This window comes from Platalea leucorodia (genome assembly GCF_965183815.1).
Source record: "Platalea leucorodia genome assembly, chromosome: 4".
Taxonomy (NCBI): domain Eukaryota; kingdom Metazoa; phylum Chordata; class Aves; order Pelecaniformes; family Threskiornithidae; genus Platalea; species Platalea leucorodia.
Window position 1 is genome coordinate 26,535,132 of NC_138826.1, and position 26,317 is coordinate 26,561,448.

At 37.7% G+C, this 26,317-nt stretch overlaps 1 protein-coding gene across 2 annotated transcripts in view; it reads right to left on the reverse strand.

The window, feature by feature from the left end:
- Positions 1 to 1,613: 1,613 nt before the first annotated feature.
- Positions 1,614 to 26,317, reverse strand: part of KCNMA1 (potassium calcium-activated channel subfamily M alpha 1) — a 516,744-nt gene continuing 492,040 nt past the window's right edge. For both annotated transcript variants that reach the window (XM_082310136.1, XM_082310135.1), the window contains 5 exons: positions 19,260 to 19,373; positions 15,872 to 16,002; positions 6,530 to 6,724; positions 4,863 to 4,981; positions 1,614 to 3,110 (listed from right to left, as the gene is read on the reverse strand). In XM_082310136.1, coding sequence (XP_082166262.1) covers positions 2,861 to 3,110; positions 4,863 to 4,981; positions 6,530 to 6,724; positions 15,872 to 16,002; positions 19,260 to 19,373 — 809 coding nt within the window. In that variant the 3' untranslated portion in view covers positions 1,614 to 2,860. The remainder of the gene's footprint in view (positions 3,111 to 4,862; positions 4,982 to 6,529; positions 6,725 to 15,871; positions 16,003 to 19,259; positions 19,374 to 26,317) is intronic.

Below are 26,317 nucleotides of genomic sequence, written 5' to 3' on the forward strand. Positions count from 1 at the left end.
TGAAGGAGAATTAGACTTCAATATGATCTGAAGAATTCAGATTTGCATCCATATTAGATATTCCTCTTCTGTTGCTCACAAAGTAGACAAGTTGCTTCTCTAATATACACTGTTTATATTTTTTCTATTTGAGCTGCACAGTTATACAAATACTATTTTTTTGGATAAAATCATTATGTAGTATGTGACAAGTGGCTTCATATTAACACCCTTCTTTCCTCTGCTAAATGGAAAACAAATAAAACATTAATGGAAAAGCATTTTGGTGTCAAAGCCATTAACATTCTTCCAAAATGCATAACTGCTCTCAACTATCTTCAGTCAATATTGCCAACATAAAAAGATGCTTGTGAACATACACAGGGGACAAGGGAGTAGGGAGGGGAAGGGAGGAAAGAAATTGGAATGAGGAATGGGAAATTAAAGTAATGTCTGCACCAGGGTAGGCATCTTCATTGAGCAGGAACCTGGGTGTTTACAAAAGGACACGTGCAATTAGAAAGGCAAGCAGATGAGAGGATAAAAAATAAAACAGGGTTGAGCAACAGCAGCAGCAGCAGCAGCAGCCAGTTTTACTTCTGGTTTGGAGGGAAAAAAAAGGCAAAAGAAAACCAACAAAACAACCAACCAAACAAACAAACCAATAACTGAATAAAGTTTGTAACTATTTTTTTTTTAATTTCACAAGTTTTCACAAGGACAAAGTTATAGAAGGAAACCCACAGCAGTTGCTAGGTCATGCAGAACCATTAATTGTCATACCTTGGCCCATTCTATTCATCCTTGTTGCACTTTAGAAAAAGAAGTAAGCTATGTAAGTTTTACAATGCTTTTAAACTGTCATATTTCCTGTTGAGCACTTTAACTGGCACATCCTTGTAGTAATAAATATTCTTAGGGCAAAACGTGATAACTTTCTTTGCAAAAAGAAACACATGAATTTGTCTTTATGATGAAGAGCAACTGTAATAGACTCATTTGTAGGGGAGCATCCATAATTTGCAATGTATTTCACTGATAGGACTTACAGCTGCATTTGAATGCATACACACATACATACTGTATTCCAATCATTATGCTTAACACTGCACAGTGGTACTCTCTGTAGCCCACTTATATGGTTCCAGGTTTTGTCAGTAAAAGTGCTTGGCTTCATTGTCAATTCACACAGCAAGCAAATCTTCAAAATTATCATGCTTGGGGAAGGGGAAGGTAGAAAACAACACTAACCATAAAAGCACCTTGTCTGGGTTGGCAGTTACAATGCTAATCACTCCCACATCTAGAGTATTTTCTGTCTGCATGCTTTCTTGCTGGGTAGCCAGGGAAGGTGGTATGTGTTTCTGGCCTCCCTAACATGGGAAACTCTTCATACCACCTAGAACTAGTTCTATATTTCAAAAGGTTGGCATTTGAAATTAAAAAAAAACCAGCTTGACATATCATTTCTATGGCTGTCTAGGATAGGTTCCTTTCCACTACTTTATTTAATTTCCTGCCATGCTTTTTTTTTGGCTAGGTGTGTTATGGGTGAGAATCTGCAAGAACCAAACTCTGGCAAGTGCCTAGAACATGATGCCTCAGCGCAGTGAATATTTCCACCCCAGCCCTCTTGTTCTGCTCATTAGCTGTCTAGGGCACAGCACCTTTTCTTCCCAAATGGGAGAGACCTTAAAGGCACTCAGTTGTCCTGTATTCCTGCGTACTGCGTACTGGCATGCACCTGTTGAAAAGAACCAACTAGAACATGGAGCAGGATTTCTGGAGGATCTTCGCATATTAGGACTCTTGTTGGAAGATTTATACCACCACTCTAACTTGGAAAAGTTAAACTACCATCTGGGGAAAGGAACAAAGTCCCTCAAGATCTGATACTTAAGCATAGAAAAATGCTTGCTCTTTTCTGAACATTATTTATTCTGTACATAAGGTGACTAATTCACCTTTTAAAGACATAAAAGTCCCAGGAAGGCAGTTTTTAATGACTTACATCCAATATTTATGATACATATGGCTTTTTATCCCAAATGTCAAAAGTGAAAGAAAATATAGCTATTCTTGTGGCAGTATAAATAGACAGAATAATAATTTAATATGCAATTAGACTCTTTCTAAACCTAAATTAAACCATTGCAGTTTTACAACTCCATGCTCAGACAATTTCAGTGTTAAAGGGAAAAGAAACTATCTCCAAAAGGCTAGTATTTTAGAGAAAGTCCTTAAACAAGCAGAAAAGTCCCTGATGTTGCTTTGGCATAAAGCAGGTGCGTAGCAATAATCTATACAAAGAGTGTAAGTCCTATACAATATAAGCTTTGAGAGTGAAAAATCAGTAGGGATTTTTTTGGGTGTTTTGTTTGTTTGTTTTTTTTTTTTTTCTTTTTTCTTTTCAATGGGTTAGTTTTATAAGCTTCAAATAAATGTAGCAACTCCTGTAAATATGAATATAAAAAAAACTTACAGCAACATACATCAACACTTCTGCACTAAATGATTTTCTTTGTGTAACTCTGACATCAAGAGCAAGTGTTCATGTTAAATATACTCTGTTTTCTGATACGTAGAGTAACTGCAGTGAGTTATTTATGTTTTCAGTGTGCCTATGGGTTTAGAATTTTTTTTTCTCCCCTAGCATCATAAATAACTTTTGGTCCGTCTGCTTTGTTGCTGTTGTGCTTAAGGGTTTTATGGTGGTGAAATAAAAATGACAATCACATGCACACTGTCATACATATGCAAAATATGTGTACAAAAAGGGAGAACTCCATGGGAAAACAGGGAACATTACTGCTGGAAACATTAACTGGGGAGAATGGGTGGTGAATGCAGGTTTCACACACAGTGGGAGCAGGTACACATATCAAAGTCTATCTTCCTGCACATACTTCTGTTTATCCCGGGAATCCCTGGTCTTGGTGCGGTTCGGTCGGTTTGCTGTTGATGGGATGGAGTGAACGGATGAGCTCTTCTTGCTGGAAGAATAGGAGGAATGGGAGGAATGAGAAAGACTGGCCCGGGACTGGCCAGCGTTGTGGTCAAATTGCATCAAACAGAAGATCAAGTCTGTCGGCACAAGCTCAAATTCATATGGTGGGTTTGTGATAACATAACTGAAAAGAAAGGAAGAAAAAGAAAGAAAGAAAGAAAGAGAAAGCATTAGATTTGTACTAAAAAATTTCTTCTAGATTTTTATCTCATGAACATTTACCCAGATTTTTCCATTTCTGTTTCCTTCAGTGTGTACCTAATTTTAGCTCACATAATACCCATTATGATTTAGGACCTTCTTATGTCAGATATTACTTTTTGTATGTTTTCTGTTGCACAGACATACTGTCTGAGTAGGATGTTCTTCAAGTGAATCATGTCATGATTTTTCAGAAAGACTATACAAATCACCCTCCTTTCTCTAGCTACACTGTAATGCAATGACTCTAGCAAACAGATTTACATATTGACAAAAACCAGTAATATACCCACCAGCAACGGTATTGAAAAGAATGGCTGAAAAGCAGGGAGAGGAGGATTTTAGGTGCAGTTATATTTAAATACATATTTACTATCTATTTATTAAATATTTAAATACTGTCAATAGAGCAAGGGATATAATTATTTGTTTGGATTGTGACTGTACATAAAACAAGGAAAATATATCAGCAAATTTGCAGTGTGGTTAATTTTGTTCATTCATTCCACATGTATTCATGGCCTCAGAGAGCATTTATAAAGAGAAATCTGCACATCCAAGAATCCAGCATTGCTAAGGGTACATCCCAGGCCTGAAATAAAAACTTTATCAATTTCAAGAATCCCCACCTTCAACTAACCCCCTTTCAGGGTAGGAAAGGCTTATAGACCCCGCTGCTGAATTTTTTCATGCATGTGAAAAACATATTTGAGCAAGGCAATAGGCATTTTCTGCTCAAGCAAGAAATGAGTAAAAATTGATCATGAAGCTCACAACTTCTTTTCAAATTAATTCAGTGCTCGTAAGTAATCCGGTTCAGCTGCCTCAGGGACAGAAGTCACTTATTAATCCAACAAATAATCCCAAGTATAGAGAATACAGTGTAAATCTAAACTGAAAATCATTTTTTTTCTACCCAATTTGTCCAAATCTTTACAGAAGAAACTGCTTTGGTAGGCTGCAGGGTTGTTTATTGCCATGTTCACCCAATAATGATGCTTTTTGTAGAGAATGAAACAGTAACAGATGGTAGATTTGTGATAGTTCTAGTATGGGTCTGTGTGTGTATTTCTAGTAGGCACTTAATTAAGACAGATTTCAAGGAAGCTGCTAAATGGCCATCAGTTTGCAAAGATGGAAATGTATCTGCTCTATTTAAAGCACTGAGGTCAGCCTTGGTGTTACTGAAGAAAAAATGCAGTCTACCAAGAGAAGGGTTTCCATTTACTGGAAGAAATGATGATTAGCTACAGATAGCACCAATCGGAAGCCCACAGGAGTACTTTTTGAGCATTCAGAAAAAAGAAAGTCTAGCTACTATAATATAAATTATTATCCAGTAACTTACAGCTGATTGATATAAGCAAACTGAAGTCCTTTCCTTGTATGGAAGCAGTAGATCACCATAAATCAAACAAGATAAAGATATGTTCTGAAAATTTCCTTTGAAATTTTTTTATTAAAATTAGCTGAAAACTTATGCTATGATACCCAGTCTCCGATTTAAACTCAGCTAAAGAGTCATCACAAAGTTCTCAAAGAGCTAGCTTTTGTGGCAAAGCTATGTAAAAAATGGAGAAAGCTCTTTTTTAGATTTATTACAGGCACTGGGATCTTCATTGCTGAGAAGACTGAAGAACAGTGAAGCAGAGATGTTCTAAAAGACTGGACTTACCGTTTAGTGCATTGGCTGGGAGTACTTAGATGTGCATCCCTTAATCGATAAATTCCAAAGCAAAGCATATTGTATGTTTTCAGTGCTTTACAAAATAGATCTCCATAACAACCTCCATCCTAGGAGAAAGAAAGGGGAGGAAAAAAAAAAAAAAAAAAAAGAGAGAACAGCACATTTTTTTCCTTTCTTTTCTCTGTTAACACGTCAGGGAACAGGATTTTCAGTATGACCCTATACAAAAAAGGTGAGTCATAGACAGTCTATTGTTTGTCACAAATGAGAATCTTTTACCCAAGGAAATGAATAATCTAAATGTTTTATTTCAAATAAGTAATTATGTAAAGTAATTGTTATTTTGGAGAGCCCTGGTCCATGAAATGATGGTAAATTGGGAAGAGTGAGTGATTTGCTTTAAGCTGGAAATACAAATTGTAGTACCAAACAATGCATATTCTACAAATTACATTAACTGTGGTATTAAAATTGTTAGTATTTTTGACCTTTTTTTGGCAGTAGCCATACTGTCATCTAGACAAATAAATTCACTGGGGAGTGCAACAGAAATTAGAAGGATAATAAAATATCTCCCACTTTAAAATGATGAAATGTATGCCATTTTTCATAAATAATTTAGTAAAAAAAAGTTGAGAATTGATAATTTGTATATCCAAAATATTGATTCTTAAGTAATGATGAGTAGTGTTAATGCATTCTGTCTTCACTGATGTAGTGCAATTGAGGCTCTGGTGAAATAGCATTTGAAGGATTGGTATTGCTTGTTTTATTTGTGAAAAAGTTATGCTGCATGCCCAAGTGTTTTGATGAGCTGTTAGTCTCAGCTACGAATGGACTTCTCGATGAACTGAAAGGCTGTTTACTTCTATCTGTGCACTCTCATCACCCTTAATCCTTAAACTGGGATTCCCTGTCATTTCTGTGAAGAAGGTCGCTTCATTCTTTTTGAACAGAGCTGGTGAATACAAGGTTACTTTAAGAAATATCAAATCCTACATCATCATCATCAAAGTGAAGTGAATGCTTTGGGATTCCCCTCACGGTTACAAGATATGGTCCAGAAAACTTTTCTAGATACTTCTTTATGCAAATGCACCATTTTTTAAAGATGGTTTGTTTATTTGGTTTTGGTTTTATTACCTCACTCTCAGGATAGTGGAGTCAACATGTCAGAAAATTGGGATTTTGCAAGAATTTTAGTTCATTCAGAAACAGCAGAAAACAAACCTTATAGTTTTGTTTTCAAGCTAATAAGCATATTTTAAGCAAGAACTAGAAGCTCTGTGGAAAGACTAAATAAGCTTATCAAAACCCAACAAAGGTATGGATATTCCTCATGTTTACAATGCACTATCGTTAGAATGGTTATATCATCCAAGTCAGCTCATCCATCTCTTTAGCCGACAACTGAGAACCACCACAGGATTTTCTGTATGAAATATCCAGGCAAGGAGTTGGGGAAGTCATACAACTTCTTAAAAAGGGTAAGAGCAAACCTAGCACCCTGTGCTGTAAATTGTCAAACGATCCAAAAGCTCTATTGAATTAAATAATAGAAATTATACACTAATTAAGATAGATTTTTAATTCAGTCTGAGAGAAAACAAATAGATTGCAGACCAGCCTTGGTCCTACATTTCCCTCAATCTTACCCCTAGGTCTGCAAATGGCCCATCATACAAAGCCAACTGAGCAACTCGACACCTGTCCCTGTTTGCAAGTGTCTGGGGCGTGCTGTAACCCCCTCTCAATGCATTTTCCTCAGCAATCAGTGCTTCCAGCTCTGGTGTGGCTCCTCCTGTTACCAACGTCCGTATCAGTGTGAGGATATTGTCATTGAAGTATGTCTGCAGAGATAAAAGAAAGCTCTTTAAGCAAACACCATTAAAGTCACAACTGAAGACATCCAAATTACAACTTTTCTGGGTTTCTGCTGTTTAAAGTTCTTGGCTGTCTCTTCAAATAATTTTATATAGAAAGTGAAAAGACAGCAGCCTCCAATTACTCTATTTTCTTCTATCCCATTAGGCTCCTATACTAGAGCCTTCCTTTTAAACACCAATTCAGGCTGATTTTTATTAAAGTACAAAAATTTGAATGATTTATGTTTCCTATAATTGGTGTTAGTAGTGATGCAATGACTGCTTTCCTCCTCATTGCCTTCATGTCTAATAATGGGCTTTAGGACATGTAATTGTAAAATTCAGACCACATTTAAAGCTTACACAGGCTAGATTGCCTTTTTACTCGTCACCAATTCGTTGGGGAGCTGCCTTTGTGCTGCAAATGTCATTACTTATTACTGTGGCTGGACTCTAGCAGTCTAACCGATGTATTGTACTAAACATCTTATTACGAGACTTGACAGTGTTCAGACATAAGCATGTATCAATTAAACATCTTGAGTTCATTCCAGATAAATGTATGATGAGTTTGGGATCCTGGTGGTCCTTTTAAAAAACTCTAGGGTATAGGGTAAGTGTGGTTTATTAGGGAAGATTTACTCCACACTGACATTTTGCCAGCATCTGTAGCATTGCTGGTCTGTCAGGCAAACAAAGGGTATTTTAAATATTAATTTAATGCCAGATGAATGACTTTCAAGTTCACTTAAAAGTATACTGGTATACTTCAGAGATACTCAGTTAAATATCTGCAATGTAATGTACTGGGCAAAAAATAATGTTGAACAAAAAAAGGAGACATCATCACTTACAATGTCACTAATGTCTCTGTTTTCAGAAGCTTTGCAAGTGTGGGGGACATATGAGAAGAAAATGAGCTCACTGTAGAGTACACAGGATTGACATTACTGGATCTGTGGATTCCATTACTAGATTTGTGACTTTTGCTGAACTTAGGACTTGGAACAAATGCCTGTAATCCAACCAAGTAAGAATGAATACTGAGTTCTCAAACAGTGCTTGTTGTCCAAAGATAATACTTTTAAAGTAATACTTTTCAATTAAATTCATTGCTCTATCCATATAATGTAATTGTATTTAATACATGGGTAAACCGAGGTACAGATTGAAATATTTTATCCTGAGATCAAAAAGTAGAACTGGCTTCCTATCCATGTTACTTTGATATTCTTTCTTTGTATAATGGAACTTCAGTCTTATTGTTCACTTGAGATGACAGATAAAACAGGAGAAAATGAATTCTATGCAGCAACGTTTTTCACTGTTACATTGAAGTTTCATAACTTCAAGTTTCTCTGCTTATTTACATAGGCATATATGCCATTCACCTGTTGACTAAATTAAAATGAGAGGAACATATTGTTATTGTTATACATGCCCTAAAGCAAATATTTGCATCTCATCAACTCCAATTATTTTAAATTAGCCCAGGTAAGGCACTATATAATTTAAATACAAAGCATACTGTAAAGAGTTGTCTGACATTAGCAGGGGTTCAGGAAGATTCAGTTAGTCTAAAACAACAGCTAATCTCAAATTGTCTCTTACATATGTGGAGGCACTATGTAATAATTCGAGTGTAATACTCAAACCTTTCTTAACACATAGAAACATCAGTGTGACCCCTTGGAGGAATACAAGTCTGGAGTGATTACATGATGTTTGATAGGAATTGCTGTGGGGTGAGAGAGAAGACATTCAGGCATGATTGTTTATTCTTCAATTACTTTTCCTTGATGTCCCTGAGGTGGGAATCAGAGTTGCCTTCTTTGGCAACTCTTCCTTATGTGCTATACTTTTCCAATATGGAAGTACTGAGAATAAAAAAATTGGCATTAAGCTTAGTCTCTTTTCTTAGCCTTTGTCAGTGTATACTATATACCACTCAGAACTCAAATGATTAGCACAATTCCTTTGCTCCTGCAGTTAGGCAGCAATGTTACTTGACTCCAGTTTCATGGTGTCCTGTTTTCAGCTGGGATAGAGTTAATTTTCTTCCTAGTAGCTGGTATAGTGCTGTGGTCTGGATTTAGGATGGGAATGATGTTGATAATATGCTGATGTTTTAGTTGTTGCTAAGAAGTGCTTACACCAGTCAAGGACTTTTCAGCTTCCCACGCTCTGCCAGGTGCACAAGAAGCTGGGGAGGGGGCACAGCCAGGACAGCTGACCCAGCCTGGCCAAAGGGCTATGCCATACCATGTGATGTCATGCTCAGTATACAAACTGGGGGAGTTGGCCAGGGGGCAGCGATCGCTGCTCGGGGCATCGGTCGATAGGTGGTGAGCAATTGTACAGTATATCACTCGCTTTGTATATTATTATTGTGTATTATTATTATTACTATTACTACTATTCTATTTTATTTTACTTCAATTATTAAACTGTTCTTATCTCAACCCACGAGTTTTCTCACTTTTACCCTTCCAATTCTCTCTTCCATCCCACCGGAGGTGGGGGATGGAGAGTGAGCGAGTGGCTGTGTGGTGCTTAGTTGCTGGCTGGAGTATAACCACAACACATGGATATAAAGAGAAATTCTGCCAGATTTAGAGGTTGGAGGTACTGCAATTGTAGAAGCTGGAAAAGCCCTTTCAGTAAAAATGTGCTTCAACATATTCTATATGGCACTTTAAGCACATATCTTCACATAAGCATACCATCTTCTGCAATAGTATCTTTTCTCATGCCTTCCCCACTCTTTTATTCAGTATTTTAGATTCCTTTTTCTTCTCTAAGTAGTGATATTTAGTATTATTCAAAAATGCTATTCTGTTTTACATCTATAAATCAAGACAGAAGAACATGAACCAAAAGTAAAGCATATCTTTACTGGTAGATTTTTCAAGTCTGGTTTACAATGAGGCAAACACCAGTAAGAAATGTTCACCTGCTTTAAGGCTGATGGATGCTTATTTGTGTACCTCAAAAGGTATAATTTATGAGAAAAGTTTATATTAAAAAACATTCAGATGTATGTTTTGTCAAGTCCTATGTGCTGAGATTCTCATGTTTTCTACAGAGTATTGTTTAAAATGGAGTAATACCACTTGCAGTGATTGGTAAAACACGCAACCACTTTAGAAACACGCAAAAGTCTAAAATTGTACTAATAATTTTATTACTCTTTTGGAGGTATCATTAGGCCAGCCTTCACTGGTTTCCAACCCCTTCTCTCTCTCTTTAGTCTGTAATTCAAATTATAGCAACTATAGACAGATTCTAAGACTTAAACACATGTACTCTTATCTCATCTGAATTTTGTACTGTGCAAGTACACAATTACCCCTTACCGTAAATTCAGTTGTAGCTCACTAGAGCATGATCTACTAAGAAATTATACTGTGGCCATATTGCTCATTTTACTACAGATCTCATATTAAGCTGAGAAATTAAACCAGTAGTAAAATAATGTATCAAGTCAGGCACCTGTCACAAATTCATTAATACAAATAAAATAAAATAAAATAAAATAAAATAAAATAAAATAAAATAAAATAACTGCCCCCCAAACCCCCATGCAATTAAGACATAATGGGCCCAATTCTGACTTATGCCATGTGCCAGCCAGGAGTAACTCTGGGACCCATATACTACTATGAAACTGATGCAAATGAGAAAAGAATCAGGTCTATTATCTATGGAACAGAATGCTGTCACCGCAGAAAGGCCTCCCACTGCTAGACAAATGTTAAGGCAAAGCTAAGACACTTATTAGGAAAGAAGACAACATTTATCTTGGAACAATGGCTTAATTTGGGTTTCACACCATGACTGATGTGGATGTCACCATTTAATCAGATGGATGAGTGCAGCCAAACGATGGGTTTTGGTTTTTTGCCATCAATAAGTGAAAAGATTCCAACTTTCAGGACGGACTGCTCTGGCATTGCAACTGATCAGAAAATGCCTAACCATAAGGAAGAAAGGATGCATGAAGAGGAAGCTGTAACTTGTCACCTTCGGCTAAATAGGGTCGCTTCCTCCTGTACTAATATATTTAACAGTCCTCAGGAAAAACCCATCTGTCCATGCTTTCGATTGTCACAAAAATCAGACTCCTGTCATTACCTCTTGCCAGTTTGGAAAAGCTGAAGTGGCTGATATCCATTTCCTTTGGAATAATAATACACTGAAATTAATTTCAGAGTGATCTTCTACTTGCTCTGTGGGAGGGTACATGGCCTGGATATGCCAGTACTTATAAGAAACCAATATACAGAATGTCTTTGGAAAGGTGCTGCTGTACTTAAAGTAACAAGACACTTTCCAGTGATGGTAGTGAATCCCTTTTGTTGACTGTAAAATCATAACTGAAGAAATACTTGTTTGCTGCTGCCATTAACTGAATCCCACACCGGACATCTGTATGACATTGCTATAATCAGCATCCGGAATGAGAATATGAAATAGGTGTAGTCCAAATACAGAAAAAAGGAAATGCATCATAGACACTGAAACTGGGTAAATAGCAAGGAAATTCTGACATAGATATCTGAGCTAGCAGTGCCACCTAGCCTATGCTCCGGAATTGTAGTGCAGCCCTTTCAAATGTTTCGGGGATGCTCTCCCGTTTGTTCAATCATTTTTTAAAGTATAATTACCAGAGTGCTTATGTTTTGCAGTTAATGCTGTCAAGCCTTTTAAACTAATTGGTCTTTTACAGAAAATTTAACTGAAAATTAGCACATCTTTTAATAACATTGCTTTAACTTTAATAGCACTTTGCCTTTCATTTATAATTACTCCGAAATTGTCATTTTCCAAGTGATATCTGCCATTTTTTTGTGTTTGTTAGGTTTTTTTTATGGATTTCTTTTAAGAAGACTCCTCCTCCACTGCATGCAGTTTTTAAGATGGCTTTCAAACAAATATTTTAACTTGCTTTTCTTTTTCAGTTGGACAAATTCTGTTGACTGAATAATATATATCCAAACATGAGGAATGACTGAGCTAACAGCAGTAACTTATACCAATAACAAAAGGGCCTTTGAGACAGAATCAACAGCAGAAAATAAATAACAGCATTTCACAGCTTGAAAATTGGTTGATTCTCAAAATACTGTCCAAATTTTAAAGAAGTTTGGGACACTTTAGGTTACAAGATACTGCTTGCTAATCCCCTGAACAGACTTGAACAAAAAATAGTCTCGCATTTCAAAATGTCCATATCATAGATTAGAACAGTTTTGTTTCTGTATAAATAAGACTGTGAGGATCCCTGAGGGAGAGCTCTTGAGTAAGGGGTATCCTGAAAAGTTATTTTTAGGTGTTTCAACTATTGTCTTCCATTCTGTGCTTTCATTTATATGAAGAAAAAGTAGAATTTAGTATTATAGAACAAAAATCAAGACCTAAAGTTCTAGCACAAGGAAATAAATTCTAGCATATTGAATGTTAAATGGTATAATCTAGTTCTGGAGATCCTTGCCTCTAATGGCACCACTCTGACGGTATATCAAGTCTATTGTCAGCAGTACGTATGGGAGGGATGCCAACCTGCCACAACTTCTGTGGTTCTCATAGCTTCAGTGCCAAAAGGAATAACAGAGAAGCTTTGGCTCTCAGGCCAACTGTTCAAACCTTTGAAGATACTATGTGTTGATAAAACTGGTTTCTTTGCACACACAGGATTTTCTGGAAAAACTATCTCAACAAGACCCAGAAAAGGAAAAAGTACGTCTCCTCAAAAATTTGCTTCTCTTAAGCTATCCTATGTCATGTAACTTTTTTATAGCTGAAGATAATCTTTTTACAAAACATTCACATTATATAAGAGATGGTTTCATTCCCATGTTTTTTAGTCACATTCAATTTGGTGATGAAAATGTGCTTTGCTTTTCAGGAGCGGCGCCACCTGGAGACTGACAGACTACATATATTCTTTCCCTGGGTTTGCATATGTTATGACAAAACAAATATTAATATATCATTCAAGTCTCTGATGGCAGTAGATGTCTCTCCAAAGACATAATAATGATTAGCTGGCGCTATTTAACAATAGCCACTGCCACACTTAAAACATGAACCATGCCTACAGTCTTCACACAGAGTACAATAATGCACTTTAACCGAAGCCTGGAGAGACCACTGTTACCAACTCATCAAAAAGACAATGCCGTTTTTGAGCTCGTTACTGTCTTCTGAGCAATGTTCTTGGAATTACCATACTGTGAATCATAGGCTTGTGAAATGTATTGCCTTTGCTGCAGAGGACAAACTGTGTGTAAGCCTGTAGACAGCATTTTGAAAAGTAAACTTCATTAAGCCTTTTATATTTGAAATAAGAAAATAACAGACAGTTTCAAATTTAAAATATCTAATAGTGTCATCTTACAGTAAATAATGCTAAACTAGCAGAATATAATGATCTTCAGCATTCAGATTTGAATCAGAAAGTGACAACGCATTTTCTAATCTGTGAGTCATGAGTAGGGATTAGTCCACTACTTCTATACTAATAAAATTATATAAAAGAAAAAATAATTTAACACTGATTAATACTGTTGAATTATTATTATTAAATAACTGAATATTTCAGCAAATTATTTTAAAGATATTTTGTACCTCTTTTTCTATATACATACATCTATATGTACGTTTCAAATTACCTGCAGGTCAGAAAGAACACTGTATGCATGGGTATTATTCTACTTTCTATTTTACTGCACCTGTTTTACTACAAAACCCCACTACTGTGAGAAGAGACACATTCTTAATGGAGAAGTTCATGCATTGTAGACCATATAAGGAATTTGCATTCGAGAGAGATCAACAGAGTTCATAAGTTGGAAATTTTTCTATAAAAATTAAGCAATAGAAAACTCTGAATCAGTAAGTGGATTGAATAATGAACTATATCCTTGTCTCAAAGTGAGCTGGCGCAGGCCAGCACGGTGTGAATTATTTCCTTCTTACAGAATTCCTGTGCAATTAATAGGATGAAATCATGACTGCAGATCTCACAATTTAGTTAGGATTTTGGGTTCAGTTTGCTGGTACTGGCTTGAAGTTAGGCAGAGTAAATAAAAGCTGGTCCCTAAAAAAAAGTGTACTCCAGGAAAAAAAAGAGATAATATAGTGCAAGTAGGTTAGCTTGTGTGAGAAACACTCTTCCTTGGAGAAGAAGGGAAAGGAGAATACATCCTTCCCATGAGAACAGGGATAGTAAAGGGAAAACATCTCACACATCTTACACTTTATGAAGGGTCAGGAAGAATCATACTTTTCCAACTCTTTACTAGGCCTTTGAAGAATAGAAGAGAAAATAACGCTGCTACCGATCAGCACAGTGGTGAAAGAAAAGACAGGATGGTGGACAATTCTAACTGACTGAATCCTTGGCTTGTCTTCTTGATTCATATTTTTCCTAAGTTAGAATCTTCTACTCTTGTTATCACATTTACTTCTCTGGCTTCAGGCTGCACTGTCCCTGGCATATAATATGACCACTTAGACGTGAAAATGTTTGTAAAAAAGACTCTGTTGAAGAAAGGAATTGCAGAAATGGAAGGGCATGGTGTCAAAAACTAAAAGTTAATAAAAGCTAGCAATAACTAAAAATATTGTGAGGATTATATGATTAGTTCCAAGTAAAAATTTCTGAACAGTCACATTCCACATATTTCTTATTGCCTCACTATTATCTACATGATATACCTTTGCACAAGAAAGCAGTGGTGTCTACGACATTTCATTCTCCCTTTGTGGCAATGCCAGTGGCAAGCAGAAGAAGTAACCCTACTTTTTCCAACATTCTGGAAGTGCCCTACTGAACCATTCATTCATGGACATTGATTTAGGTAATGTGAGTAGATAAACAGCTCTCAATATAACAATTTGGAACCTTCATGTTAAATTAGTCCCATTAATAATGTGAAAATGCTATTCATGGAGATTTTAATTAGAGAAGGTACAGAGTTTAAGTGTGCTTTCTTAGGCTTTCTGAATTTGTCACATCTGCAAAATATGACCAATAACCTTCAAAAAAAGTATTTTCCTAGGCTGCATTAGAACAAAATTTTATCAGTATAGACTGATATTATTCATCTGTGGATGGAACATATGAGGAATATAGCAGAGATTAAAAATATGAAACACAGATACATAAAGATGAAATACGAATAAAATACCAAATAATAAAGATCACTGTGAATTTTTCTTAAAAGCAAAAAGCTTCATTCTGAATTTAGGTGAAGGTCAGACTTGTCTCCTTTAAGGAAATCCATTTGCTGATTTCTAATATTATGTTGGGTTTACAACAGATGATTCCCAGCACCATGGATCTTTATTCCATGGGGAACTCAGAAAGCCTCTGCTTAGATTTTAAAAAGACTTTGTCCTTGCTACATCTAGCAGAGCTTAACGTCCCTCTGAAAGAAGTGCAGCTCACACAGAGCACGATTGGTCTGAAAACCTAGCTAATATGAAGCAAGGGAGGATAAAAAGGAGTATGACCAAGGTGGTTGCTTCAAAAGTGTACTATGGCTGCAAACCAAAAAATCCTAATGTAGACATAACCAAAGGCCATCATCTGTAGTTTCTGGCATGCACTTATGTTTTCATTCACAAGACAATTCATGTGAAAAAGAGATGATAACCTCTCTTCACACAAGTAGAGTTCACTTGATGTGTACAATGGCTTTCGTATAGTTCTATCAGTATTCCCTAGTGCTCATACTCAGACCACTGTTCATGGCTACAGGAAATTAAAAGCTTAAAACGCAGTTGATGCTGTCTGACATGAACGGTGAGCATAGGGACTGACACACTGAATTTGGGTTTGGGTTTCAGGAGGGAGATATAACACTTTTTGGAAAATACTATCCTTAAAGCTGGACATGAGACTCTTTGCTTTTAAAACTGTGGACTCATGGTAGCCCTAGATATCTCAGTTGTTTTAAGATCTCTGTGTCCAGCTACAAAATAACCTAGTTTAGGCTCTGAAATTCTCTTGACATCTAAGAGAAAAGTGTCTTCTCCTGACTACCTGTGGAAAAGGGACTACGCTTTCATACTCTTTCACAATAAGTCTAATGGAACAAAATGAAAAAGGTTTTGTTTGCTTACTGCGCTCATGAGAGAGTCCAGCACACTGACAGCAAATGCGGTTCCACATGCAAAGGGCTGCGTGAGATACAGTTCTGTGTCTGGATCATCATCATCATCTTGGTCCAAGAACTGAACATTTGAATCATTTACTGAAAATAATAATAACAATAAAATCATAAGGTGCTTCTGGGTCACCAGGATGTGACCTTACACATTACACAGTCAGAAAGAAAAAGAAACGGCATATGTCTGGAAACACAGACTTGTGTCTTTGACGTCACTGAAAACGAAATCAAGATGGATGTGAAAATGTGCATTTAAAAATCTGTTGATCATTATCTTGCTCGTAAGAGGTGACTCTCTTGCTCTGGAGAGGTGACTATCCCTTTTCCGTAAAAGTAGCTTCATGGCACCAGCTGCCTGCACTCAAAGTGAGATACATGATGCTTTTTTATATATGAGACAATCTTGATATTGGTAGGGTACAGTGGCTAAGGCTGTATGCATGTACAGTGAAACGTTATCACAAGACACCAAGTCAGAACCCCTTTGTAAAATAAAGGCCGTCCATAAAACTCTGATATAGCCCACAGGCATCTGTTAGATGTGCTGCTCTGATTCTTACTGCAGTGGTGTTAATGCACTTACAGGTCAAAAGAGGATAAACTGTCGCTTTAACATGCATCTATCTGAATGAATGAGCAATGCTCCAGCTATTCTCTTGCAGCCCTGCCTTTTGTTCAAATATTTGTCTCCATAACTTCACTTCCTTATCCGCAAATTCTGTATTAGCCAGTGTGAAAAAAGAATCTACATCAGGCTGTTTTAAAGAAAAAGCCCAAATAAAGTAATATTTGTCATTTAGACTTTCTCTGGCATTTCATTTTCACAGTTAAGCTCTCTGCCTCCACCTCATTCCACTTAAAATAGTTGTTTCCTTCAGATCAGTGTATCAAGTGGATCAGACTTCATGAAATACTTCATTTCCATATTAGTCCTCCTCAGGCATGAAAGCAAAGACTGCTTAGCCATGTCATCGAAATACCCTTTAACTTACTAAATGACAAATTTCAGTTCCTGTGCAAGGAAGGGAAATTAAAAACTTTTTCAGCATCTGAAACTGCACACTTTGACTATGTCCCTATTCCCCATGTGAACCCATCTCCTGAGCCAACCCAGGGAGCTTTGAAACCAACATGAGAGCTACTGTTAACTTGATCAGATATCAGCTCTGGACTTCTTCAGTTAGAAAGTCTTCTGCCTGCTATTCTGATCTTGCTTCCTATATAGTTTCATTTTTCATCCACTCCTTTCCCAACCTGTATACATTACTGTGCTTGCCGTGCTTAGCTTACAAAACATGAATAACTATAAATAAAGCCTCACAATAGCTGTCTAAAGGAGTTGAGAATTGTTATCCTTTTTTTAGAGCCCTGTTGAGCCAGTACTTGGCCATGATCATACAGTAAGTCAGGACCTGAGCTGAAGTAGGACTTAAAATTCTGGCCTTCCCACTCCTTGGTGTAACCATGAAAACATAACACCTTAGCACTGTAAACAGAGAAGAGTTCTGACCTGGGAGTCAGAAGAATTTCGTCCTAGCAAATACCAACATCCACAATACTCCTTTCTGTGTACGATGGGTATCAATTTATTCTCCAGATTCTTGAACAAAATAGTATTTGAAAGCCTGACGCATCATTTCAAAACCTACTTTTTGAAGAGCTTGTGCCTTAGTTTAATTTGCCAGTTGAGAGTAGGCACTATTGACAGTAGCATTCTTTTTTCACTTACATCCGGCAGACTAATACCAGACTTTGACACCAGCTTGCTAGCTGTGCGTGGTGTCAGTTTCCAAGGTACTACAAATCTAACGTGAATTCTGCAAGTGTGGTTGTATCCTCAATATCTTTATCTTCCTGATGCAAGTTAGCACGCTAGGATTTCTACAAAAGGTCTCTGGGCTAGGTGAGGTAGGCTTGAACGTGTGGTGCTGCACCGTAGGAAATGCTCATCAAACAGCGCTTGCAAAAGCTGGCGAGAGCTCTCTTTATTGAGAGGGAGCAACGCAGAAGCTTGGCTGCTTTTTTACAGCTTCAGAACCTGAGCTTCTGAGACAAGGCCTACTCCCCAAAATAAACAAACAAATAGCTTAAGGGAAAATATGATGCTGGGGTTTCTTTTTCTGATATCTTTTACTTCTTCTTTGGCTTCCTGTGAGAACTGCTAAGGAATGTCCACCAAATTGACAATAGGCTGAAATAACAAAAAGAGAAAGAGAGAGGGAGAAAAGGAGAGGAAAATTGGTGGTGGGGGGGTAGGGCCTGGGAGGTGGGGACCGAGGCCAAAGAAAATGAATTGGTGAGAAGGTGCTATGAAAACAGCCGGCAGGTCAGACGAGGGTGATCAAAGGTTTACTGATGCTGCGTGAAAAAAAAAATCATTAAGAAAGGCCAGAACAAGACAGTTAATTTCAACCAGAACCACAAATAAAACACATTCAAAGCGGTGCCATGAGGGTAGCCCCTCTGATACAGCCAGATAAATAAAGAAAAAGCTGATGACAGTAAGAACAACAACAACAGAAAATAAGACAGTGATGTGAAGGAAAAAGGCACTTCTTACCCAGTTCAGTTATCATTAGAATGTGGGTTCCACTGTTTTTTTCCTGACTGATTGAAACCAAAGGCAGAAGTTTGCCAGGCTTAGCTAATAAGTAAAGTATTTAAGGGGAAAAGAAAGTACAGAAAGAGAATAAAGTAAGGGAAAAAGACAGGTAAGGCTCTAAAAAATAAAACTGAAAGGGAAAATAAAAGGACAAAGGACCACAAATCAAGTTTGTATTTGCCATGAAAAAAACAGAACAGCTTCTGCACTTCACATCACACCACTTGACAACATAAATACCCACAGCTAGAGTGGAAATCAGAGCCTGGTTACCTACCATCATTGTATTCTCAGGAGTAAAATGTCTCATGCTATTATACAGAGTTTGGTTACACATGATTAAACAGTTCTGGACCATGAAGAAATAAACAAATAGCCTCTTACTATTGATTAAATGCACAGGAAATGTCTGCTTATACTTACAGTATTTTTTTTCTTTTCTAACCTTAGCTCAAAGACCTCTGCTTATTTGTTACACTATGTAAAAAGCATCTTGTCTGATAGAGTGTTTATTTAAGAAAACCCAAAGGAAAGAGAGAAATATATTTCAGTTATTCAAATAAAGTGAAACAACTGTTACTAATCTTTCTTTAGAGAGAGTAATTTGAAACAGTTATCAGAAGAGAAAACATAGCACTGTAAGATACAGTATAGGTAATTTTCCTGAGACTGCACAACAAGGGAAGTGGGAAAAAGATATGCGAATGTACATGAAAGCATAAATGTTAGCTTTTCTTACCTAGCTCTGTTATAATAGGGATGTTGGCTCCTGTTGTAATGGAGGGTTGACGTAACAGGCCATGGACTGGACTGTTGTCTGGAGATGACCTATCCATCCCAGGGGGTGTAAAGCCTAAAAGAAAAAAAAAAAAAAAGAAAAAAAAGATAAAGTTTACACAGGACAAACTGTATAAGAAAAATTCCCACCAACAGGGAATTGCCTATCTCCAACATTTTTTTTCCCCCCCCAGAAAAGTATGGTAAAAAAAGTTGACATTTTAAAAAACACCTATTTAATCTTCAACAATTTTTTCTTAAAAGCATAATCCTTCACAAATATGCAGGTCATTTCTACTGTAGCTACTGGAGAAACTGAAATTTATTTTGTTATCCTAGGTAGCCTTTACATCAAAACATGCAAAATAGAAAGAGAAATGCTTACTTAAATATAAATAAAAAAAATAAGACTTCAGTGTTAGAGAGGTTTAATTTTGTCCTATTAGTATTTCAAATAATCCTGAAACAAGCACCTTTCCTTAAACCTCAATTAACATTTTAAAGAGCATTGTTTGTAAACAGTAGTACAAGCAGGAGGAACAAATTGCTTCCATTAGCAGGTTTTAGGTTTGATCAACATGCAGCATTTAAAATTTTCTAACTGTTTTCCAGGAGCAATACAACCCACACAAAGTTTTTTTTTTTTTTCTTTTCAAGCGTACCTTTCATAATACGTATTTTTATGAGTATTACAATTATAGGAATACTGGGATGGAAGGGCTCTTTCTAACAGAAAAAAAAAAAAGATAGGATGGAAGGAAAAAACCACAGGTTTTCAAACAGTAGGTAAGAGGAATGCTTGAAAAGAAACTAGAAAGAGTTTTATACCTTTGGGGATGTAAAGGAAACAAAGGTGGGAGAGGAAACATATTGGCAGGCACTCAAAGAAAAAAAAGATCTGGAGAGCAGCAAGGTTCACCTCTAAAAAAGATTGTGTTTTCAGCCTGATTCTAAACACAGTTTGAAATGGAGCTCTTGACACTGAGCATTTTTTAATCTTTTTTTTTTTTTTTTTTTAAAAATACCCAGGCAAAGCCTTTTGGAATTTTATTGTAAGTACTGAAAAATAGGCAGTTATACAAAAGCCCATGCAACAGTTGGACTGGAAATTCACAGTTGAGACTAATGCGTTCCATCTCCCTTGTCCATTAAAGCTGCAGAAAGCATGGGAATGTTCATTTAATGTCATTATTGCAGAAGTGATGGTGAAGCCAGAGTTTGACTTTAGAGTTTCATGTAGAACAATGTCAAGGCAGCATTTTTAAGCAAATATTTGTCTGCTAGGAATAGGACCGAGCCAAGCTCACTTTAAAACACACATTTCTGAGAAAATATTCTTTTTTTTGCTACATTATGCCTGAGTTCTTTGACTTCACACCTGACATCCAGGGACAGTCTTTTGATCCTTTGTCATCACTGGTCTGAACTAGTTTTGAATTCTCCATATACCGATTCTAAATTAATCACAGCCAAATTAATTCCTGATGTAACTTCATTATCTTCTTGCAGTGTGGAAACTGTTTCACTGTGTTGAATTCATTGATACATTCATTTGCTACTGAATTCAGAAAAGATATTATTTTACCTACTTTACCTTTCTTCAGTTTAGGGACTAATTTACAAACCAGGAAATCTCCAAACTAAACTGTAGTTGTTAACATGTCGTACTGGTTTTATATTGTCTTTCTGAGGGATTTATAGTTCTTTTCCAGTGATAATTACCATCACTCTTAAACTGTCCCTAAACAAGACAAGCTATAAGGACCACTAGATCTGGACTTCTTGATTTAATGGGATTTAAATTTTTATTTGATATTCAGTTCATTTCTCCCTATGTTTTGTCTATATCACATATAGAATATATAGTTAATAAAACTAGAATCACTGAGAAGAGAGACTTAGCCCTCCAGAAGGTACCAGTATGAATTTCCTTCTGACTATCACGTGAAAGTTAGCTACAACATGAGGACTGTAAGGACAGGATAAGTAAAAAGGGAGTGAAAATTCTGTGAAGAAATTCCTTAGCAGAAAAGAAGTGGATGTGGTATCTTCAACAGGCTTGCAAGACAAAAACATAGCCATAGGCAAACCTAAGACAGCAAAGCAATTCTAGTTAATATTACCAGCGCATAGAAAATCTTTAGAAAGCAGATTTCTTAGAGACAATCGGAAATGTTGGCAATGTTAACAGTCGATCATTTAATACTACTCGTTGTGCTGAAACTAATTCAATAAGACCGGCATGGTGACAGTGAGTTGCATTCCCAACTGGTATCGGTTTGCAGATGTTTCCTTGTGTCTGGCACTGTGATTGATAGCCGTATTGACTCTTTGAATGCTTATTTCTGCATGGCAGAGCCTAGGCTTTCTCAGACTCATAAAGTGAGCCTAATGGAGTTCCTTCAGGCATCATCTCATGAGTTAGAGGTAACCCTGACACTCTCACAACAGCAGGAAAATTAAAGTGGGACTCCAAAGGGAGGGAATGCTATCTGAGGACAGGTGGGTATTAGTGTGACACCTCCTTCTGCAGCACGCTCCAGTGTTTAAGTTTTGCATTCTGTTATGCTACAGGGAAGGCAAGATACGGCTTTTGTCACACTACATTTAAAAAAGCTCAAGTAGCTGTAGACTCCTTGAGCAGTTAAAAGTGGCAGGCCCAGTTGGGTCTTCTGCAGAATTACAAGTCAAAATGGCAACAGCAGGACTTTTTACACTTGCTTATCTGAGAGCAGAGAAAACTAAGCTTGTTCCCATGTACCCTAGGGGTTGTACTGCTGGGAGCATCCCTTAGGCCCTGGTTCTCCCTTTTTCCTGAAGGCTTTTCCCTCCTCATCTCAGGATGCACTCCCTAAAACATCTTTCAGTGAATCAGGCTGTTCAGATGGTAAGAGCACATCAGTATTTCCCTACCAGCTAAAAGCAAATTGAAGCTGGCATAACTGCATCTAAATGTGTACGTCCTTCTTGCCCTCTCTCTACTGCAATGCACACACACACACACAGAGGCACGTGCACGCACACTCTCCATCGAAGGCTATTTGTAGCCACCTCTCTAACCCTTCAAATATTTGTCTTCCTAGGATGGTGTCAGAAGATTGAAGTAAATGTGTCATTTCTGTTAGACACAGACTGTCAGAAGCTCTGTAATTGCACACTGCACACATAGTGCATTCAGTCTGAAATGCAGAAAGCATGTTAAAGGGATTTTGTTTTCTCCTTGAATGGAAAAGACTCGTGCCTTAATACTTTTTGTCCTATGGTCTTGGAAGATGTGAGAAATATCTGCTATCTTAACTTAATTTCCTTCTCTCTGCTTAATTCAGACACTTCTAAAAATCCACTTCTTAAAAATACAAAAATCTTGGAATATTTTCAGGAAAGGAAAATTGGAGTACTTGGGGATTTTGTGTGCCTATGTTTGGAGTCACAAGGAATCATACACCTTCAGGCCACATTTCTGCTCCCAAGTCACAACATAAATTCTATAGATAGGCTCTCTATTTTTTTCCTCCAGAAGACAGAAAAAAAAAAAAGTGCAGGAAAACTAACCTGCTTTATCAGAACTTTCATTTAAAGGCATGAAAAACCACAAGTGACAGCTGTGCAGATTCAGTGAATGTGACATTTCTGAATTTCTTCAACTTGACAAGTAAACACCTTAAATCGGTAATGCTATATGCATAATACATGACCTATATTTTGACATCCATCATCAAATGCTGACTTGAGAAAATACAGGTTTGTACGTCAAGGAATAGCACCCATAAAAGCAGGGAGAAATTCAGGTCACAGGGTATTAGGAAAACTCTATTTCATTACAGAAGCTGAAACAAGCTAAGGCATCAGATTTAAGATCCATTTTCAGCTGTGAAAAGATTCAATTCCTCTGCACAGAGCATTCATTTAGAAATGACATGCTTTCCTCACAGCCTCTTTTCATTTTCCTTTTCATATTCCATTTTCTCCTTCAGTCCCCAAACCTTGTTCCATTAACGCTCATAAAAATCGTAAAACAGGGCTGATAGTTGTGATCTTCTTATAACCACAGTGTGTCCTTGTTCAACAAACAACTGAGGGAGCTGTGGCTACAATTTCTTAAGATGATCAACTTCTAGAGTAAAATTCACATGGCCTCTGCAAGCCTGAGCACAGTCCCTGTGTAAGAAGATACAGTGACAGTGGGGAGCTTCTGAAGAAAATTCTCTTTGCCAACAATTAGGAGGTAAGGTGCAGCACAATCATATCATTTCCTGCAGCCACCGCATCTGATACTAAATTGCTGCACTGGGTGAGTGATTGCCTTTGCATCACTTGTTTTTTGGGTTTTTGTTTTGTTTTGTTTTTCTCTTCACTCATTAAACTGTCCTTACCTCTACCCATGAGTTTTTTCCTCACTTTTGCCTTTCTGCTTCTCACCCCCATCCCACTGCGGGAAAGTGAGCAAGAGACTGGGTAGGGGCTTAGTTGCCAGCCAGGGTCAACCCACCACCATTGGTTATAGTGATAACCACCACAACATCAAACTGAGGAAATGGCTTGGACTTCAACAGGAGGTAGCAAGCCCCTGTCCCTCTCTGAAACAAGATGCTGTCAAACAGTGGATTAAATATATCACATCTCTGAGAGGAACACAGGCTCTGGGCTCCTGACGTGCTCAAAATCAGTGAGGATTTGCAGTTGGGATTCACTGCTTCCCTCCCTCTTTGAGAGGCAGGGACTCCTGTGCCCTAACTCAGCCACCTACTCTGAAGCAGTTTGAGCCTCCTCCAGTTCTCTACAGAAAGCAGCTGGTTCAGCATCTTGATTCTGTGCAAAGAAATATTTCCCAGATCTCTCTGAGATACTACTGCTCACAAAAGTAGGTGAAACAACCAAACAATTGCATTAAAGGCAAGATCCTACCTCTTTAATATATTTCATCTTTGTGGAAGGAGAACCTTGGGGAAAATTCCTCCCCACAAGAAGGCAAGCTCTTTTTCCCAAGACTTACTGGGGATTTCCCAAGAGTTACTGAGCTGTCCTGCTCAGAGCTCAGCAGGGCCAGTTGGCTACGAGCCCTCCTTGTCTTTTACAAAATCTCATCTACAGTGCTGAGCAGTACTGGGCTTCTGCAAGACCTGTGCCTCCTGACCCAGGCTGATCCATGGTCCTCTCAGGAACTCAGGGGGACACTAACTGTGGCTCAGTGGTAACATGCAGGCATTCTGGGAGCCACAGTGGCACTGTGATGAAGTTCAAAATTAAGGAATGCTGGCATGGCTTAACAGTGACTTCTGCCCACTGAAAGCACCAGCAATAATTATAGTTTGCCCTGCTTACGTGTTGCTTGGAACAACTGGCCTGATGGCCAAGTGATCTGCTGATTGTGCTGGCCATAAACCACTGGGTTTTGTTCCTGTGCAGTTCACTTGACTGAGTAATGTCCCATGAAATGCAGGAAGGTTTTCTCTATATAGCAGTAAATATATCCTTTTAGTTTGCTGAGGGCCAGTAAAGATTTACTGGGGTTTTAATGTAGAAACAAATTTGGCTCTTGGATGTGCACTGCTTCTGTTCCACTGAGACCTAGATGGGCATATTCTCAAACCAGATTTTTATGTTACAGTCATAAAATATCTTCTGTTCTAAAGGATCATAATGGATCCCTTATGATCCTCTTCCTCTTTCCCCCTGCACCTTTCCTCTTTGCTTCCCTTCCCTTTCAAAGACGTATGTTTTACTAAACTGGAACTCTATGCAGGCAGAATGCAGTTTCCCAAAATGAAAATCCACTTGGCAGACCTAAAGGTTGTGGCCTTGTCATTAAAGTGCCGTGTAAATTGATAGTGCCCTTTAAATAATGCTATTCTAGGGAAAGGTGTCATGGGATTCATTGGGTAATGTATGCACTAAAGTCCTCAAAAATGTAATTTTAAAAGCATACATACTATTAGCTAGCTCTGGCTCATCTAAGAAGCATGAAACAACAATCATATTTTGAGCATATATGAATAACACACAGGTGGTGAACTGCCAAACACACCCCAGACAAGTTATCATGCAGGAATATGGGGTAAGGATTTTCATTAAGCAGAGCCAGAGAAAAAGAAATAACTCTCTTACAAAAGGACCTCACAGCTATATCCCTTTGCTACTGTTTGCTGACAATGTCCATTAATATTCCAGTGAATTCAATTGAATGATAGACTATACCTGTTATTCTCCAAAGCATAGCCATTTGGGTACACCTGGAAAGTTCAGCAGCAGTCATGCAGCTAAAGAGCTGCTGACATTCATGGGAATCTGTTACAGCCATTCAATTAGAAACAATTCTAGCTTCAATGTCCCATGCGGTCTGAGACAGAGAGTTGTCGTTTGGCCTCAGAACCTGGAAATCCTAAATTCTGGTTTCAGTTCTGACTTTTACTGTAATTTGTGCCTGAAGATCTAATAATCTCTTGGAGATTATCTCTAAAACTCTGGAAAAGGAGAGAAACATGGGAGAGCAGATGTGACTGTGGAAGCTCCCAGCTCTCTTGGAAACTGCAGCATCTTCAGAGATGCTCTGTCCCCAAACATAGGCCAAGCTGGTCCACTCCACAGAGAGTGGAGGGTAAAGGATAGCTTTCTCAATTGTAACAACCCTCCAGTGCTTTGGGACTGGAATAACCCCTGGAGCACTGAACGCTGAGAGACACTGTTACAGACAACAAGCTTCCATCTTCTTCCCAAGAAAATGCTCTTCTCTAATGTCTCTTTGTTCTCATACTGCTGGATTACAGAAACCTATAGTGAAAATGTCCAAATCAAGGCTCTAATGAAAGTACAGTGGGATCAATGCTAATTTCTACTCCTCAGAGTATAAGAACCATTCCTGGGTGGATTAGTGGTCCCACGTGCTGGCAGTGTAAAGGATTTATAGGTCTACTGGTTCTTGCGCTGCTCTAGCCAGGCAGGTTTAAGCTGTAAAAACAAAGATCAAGAGAAGGATTGGAGTTTCATCATCTTGAGGTCTAGCATTGAATGATACCACATTGT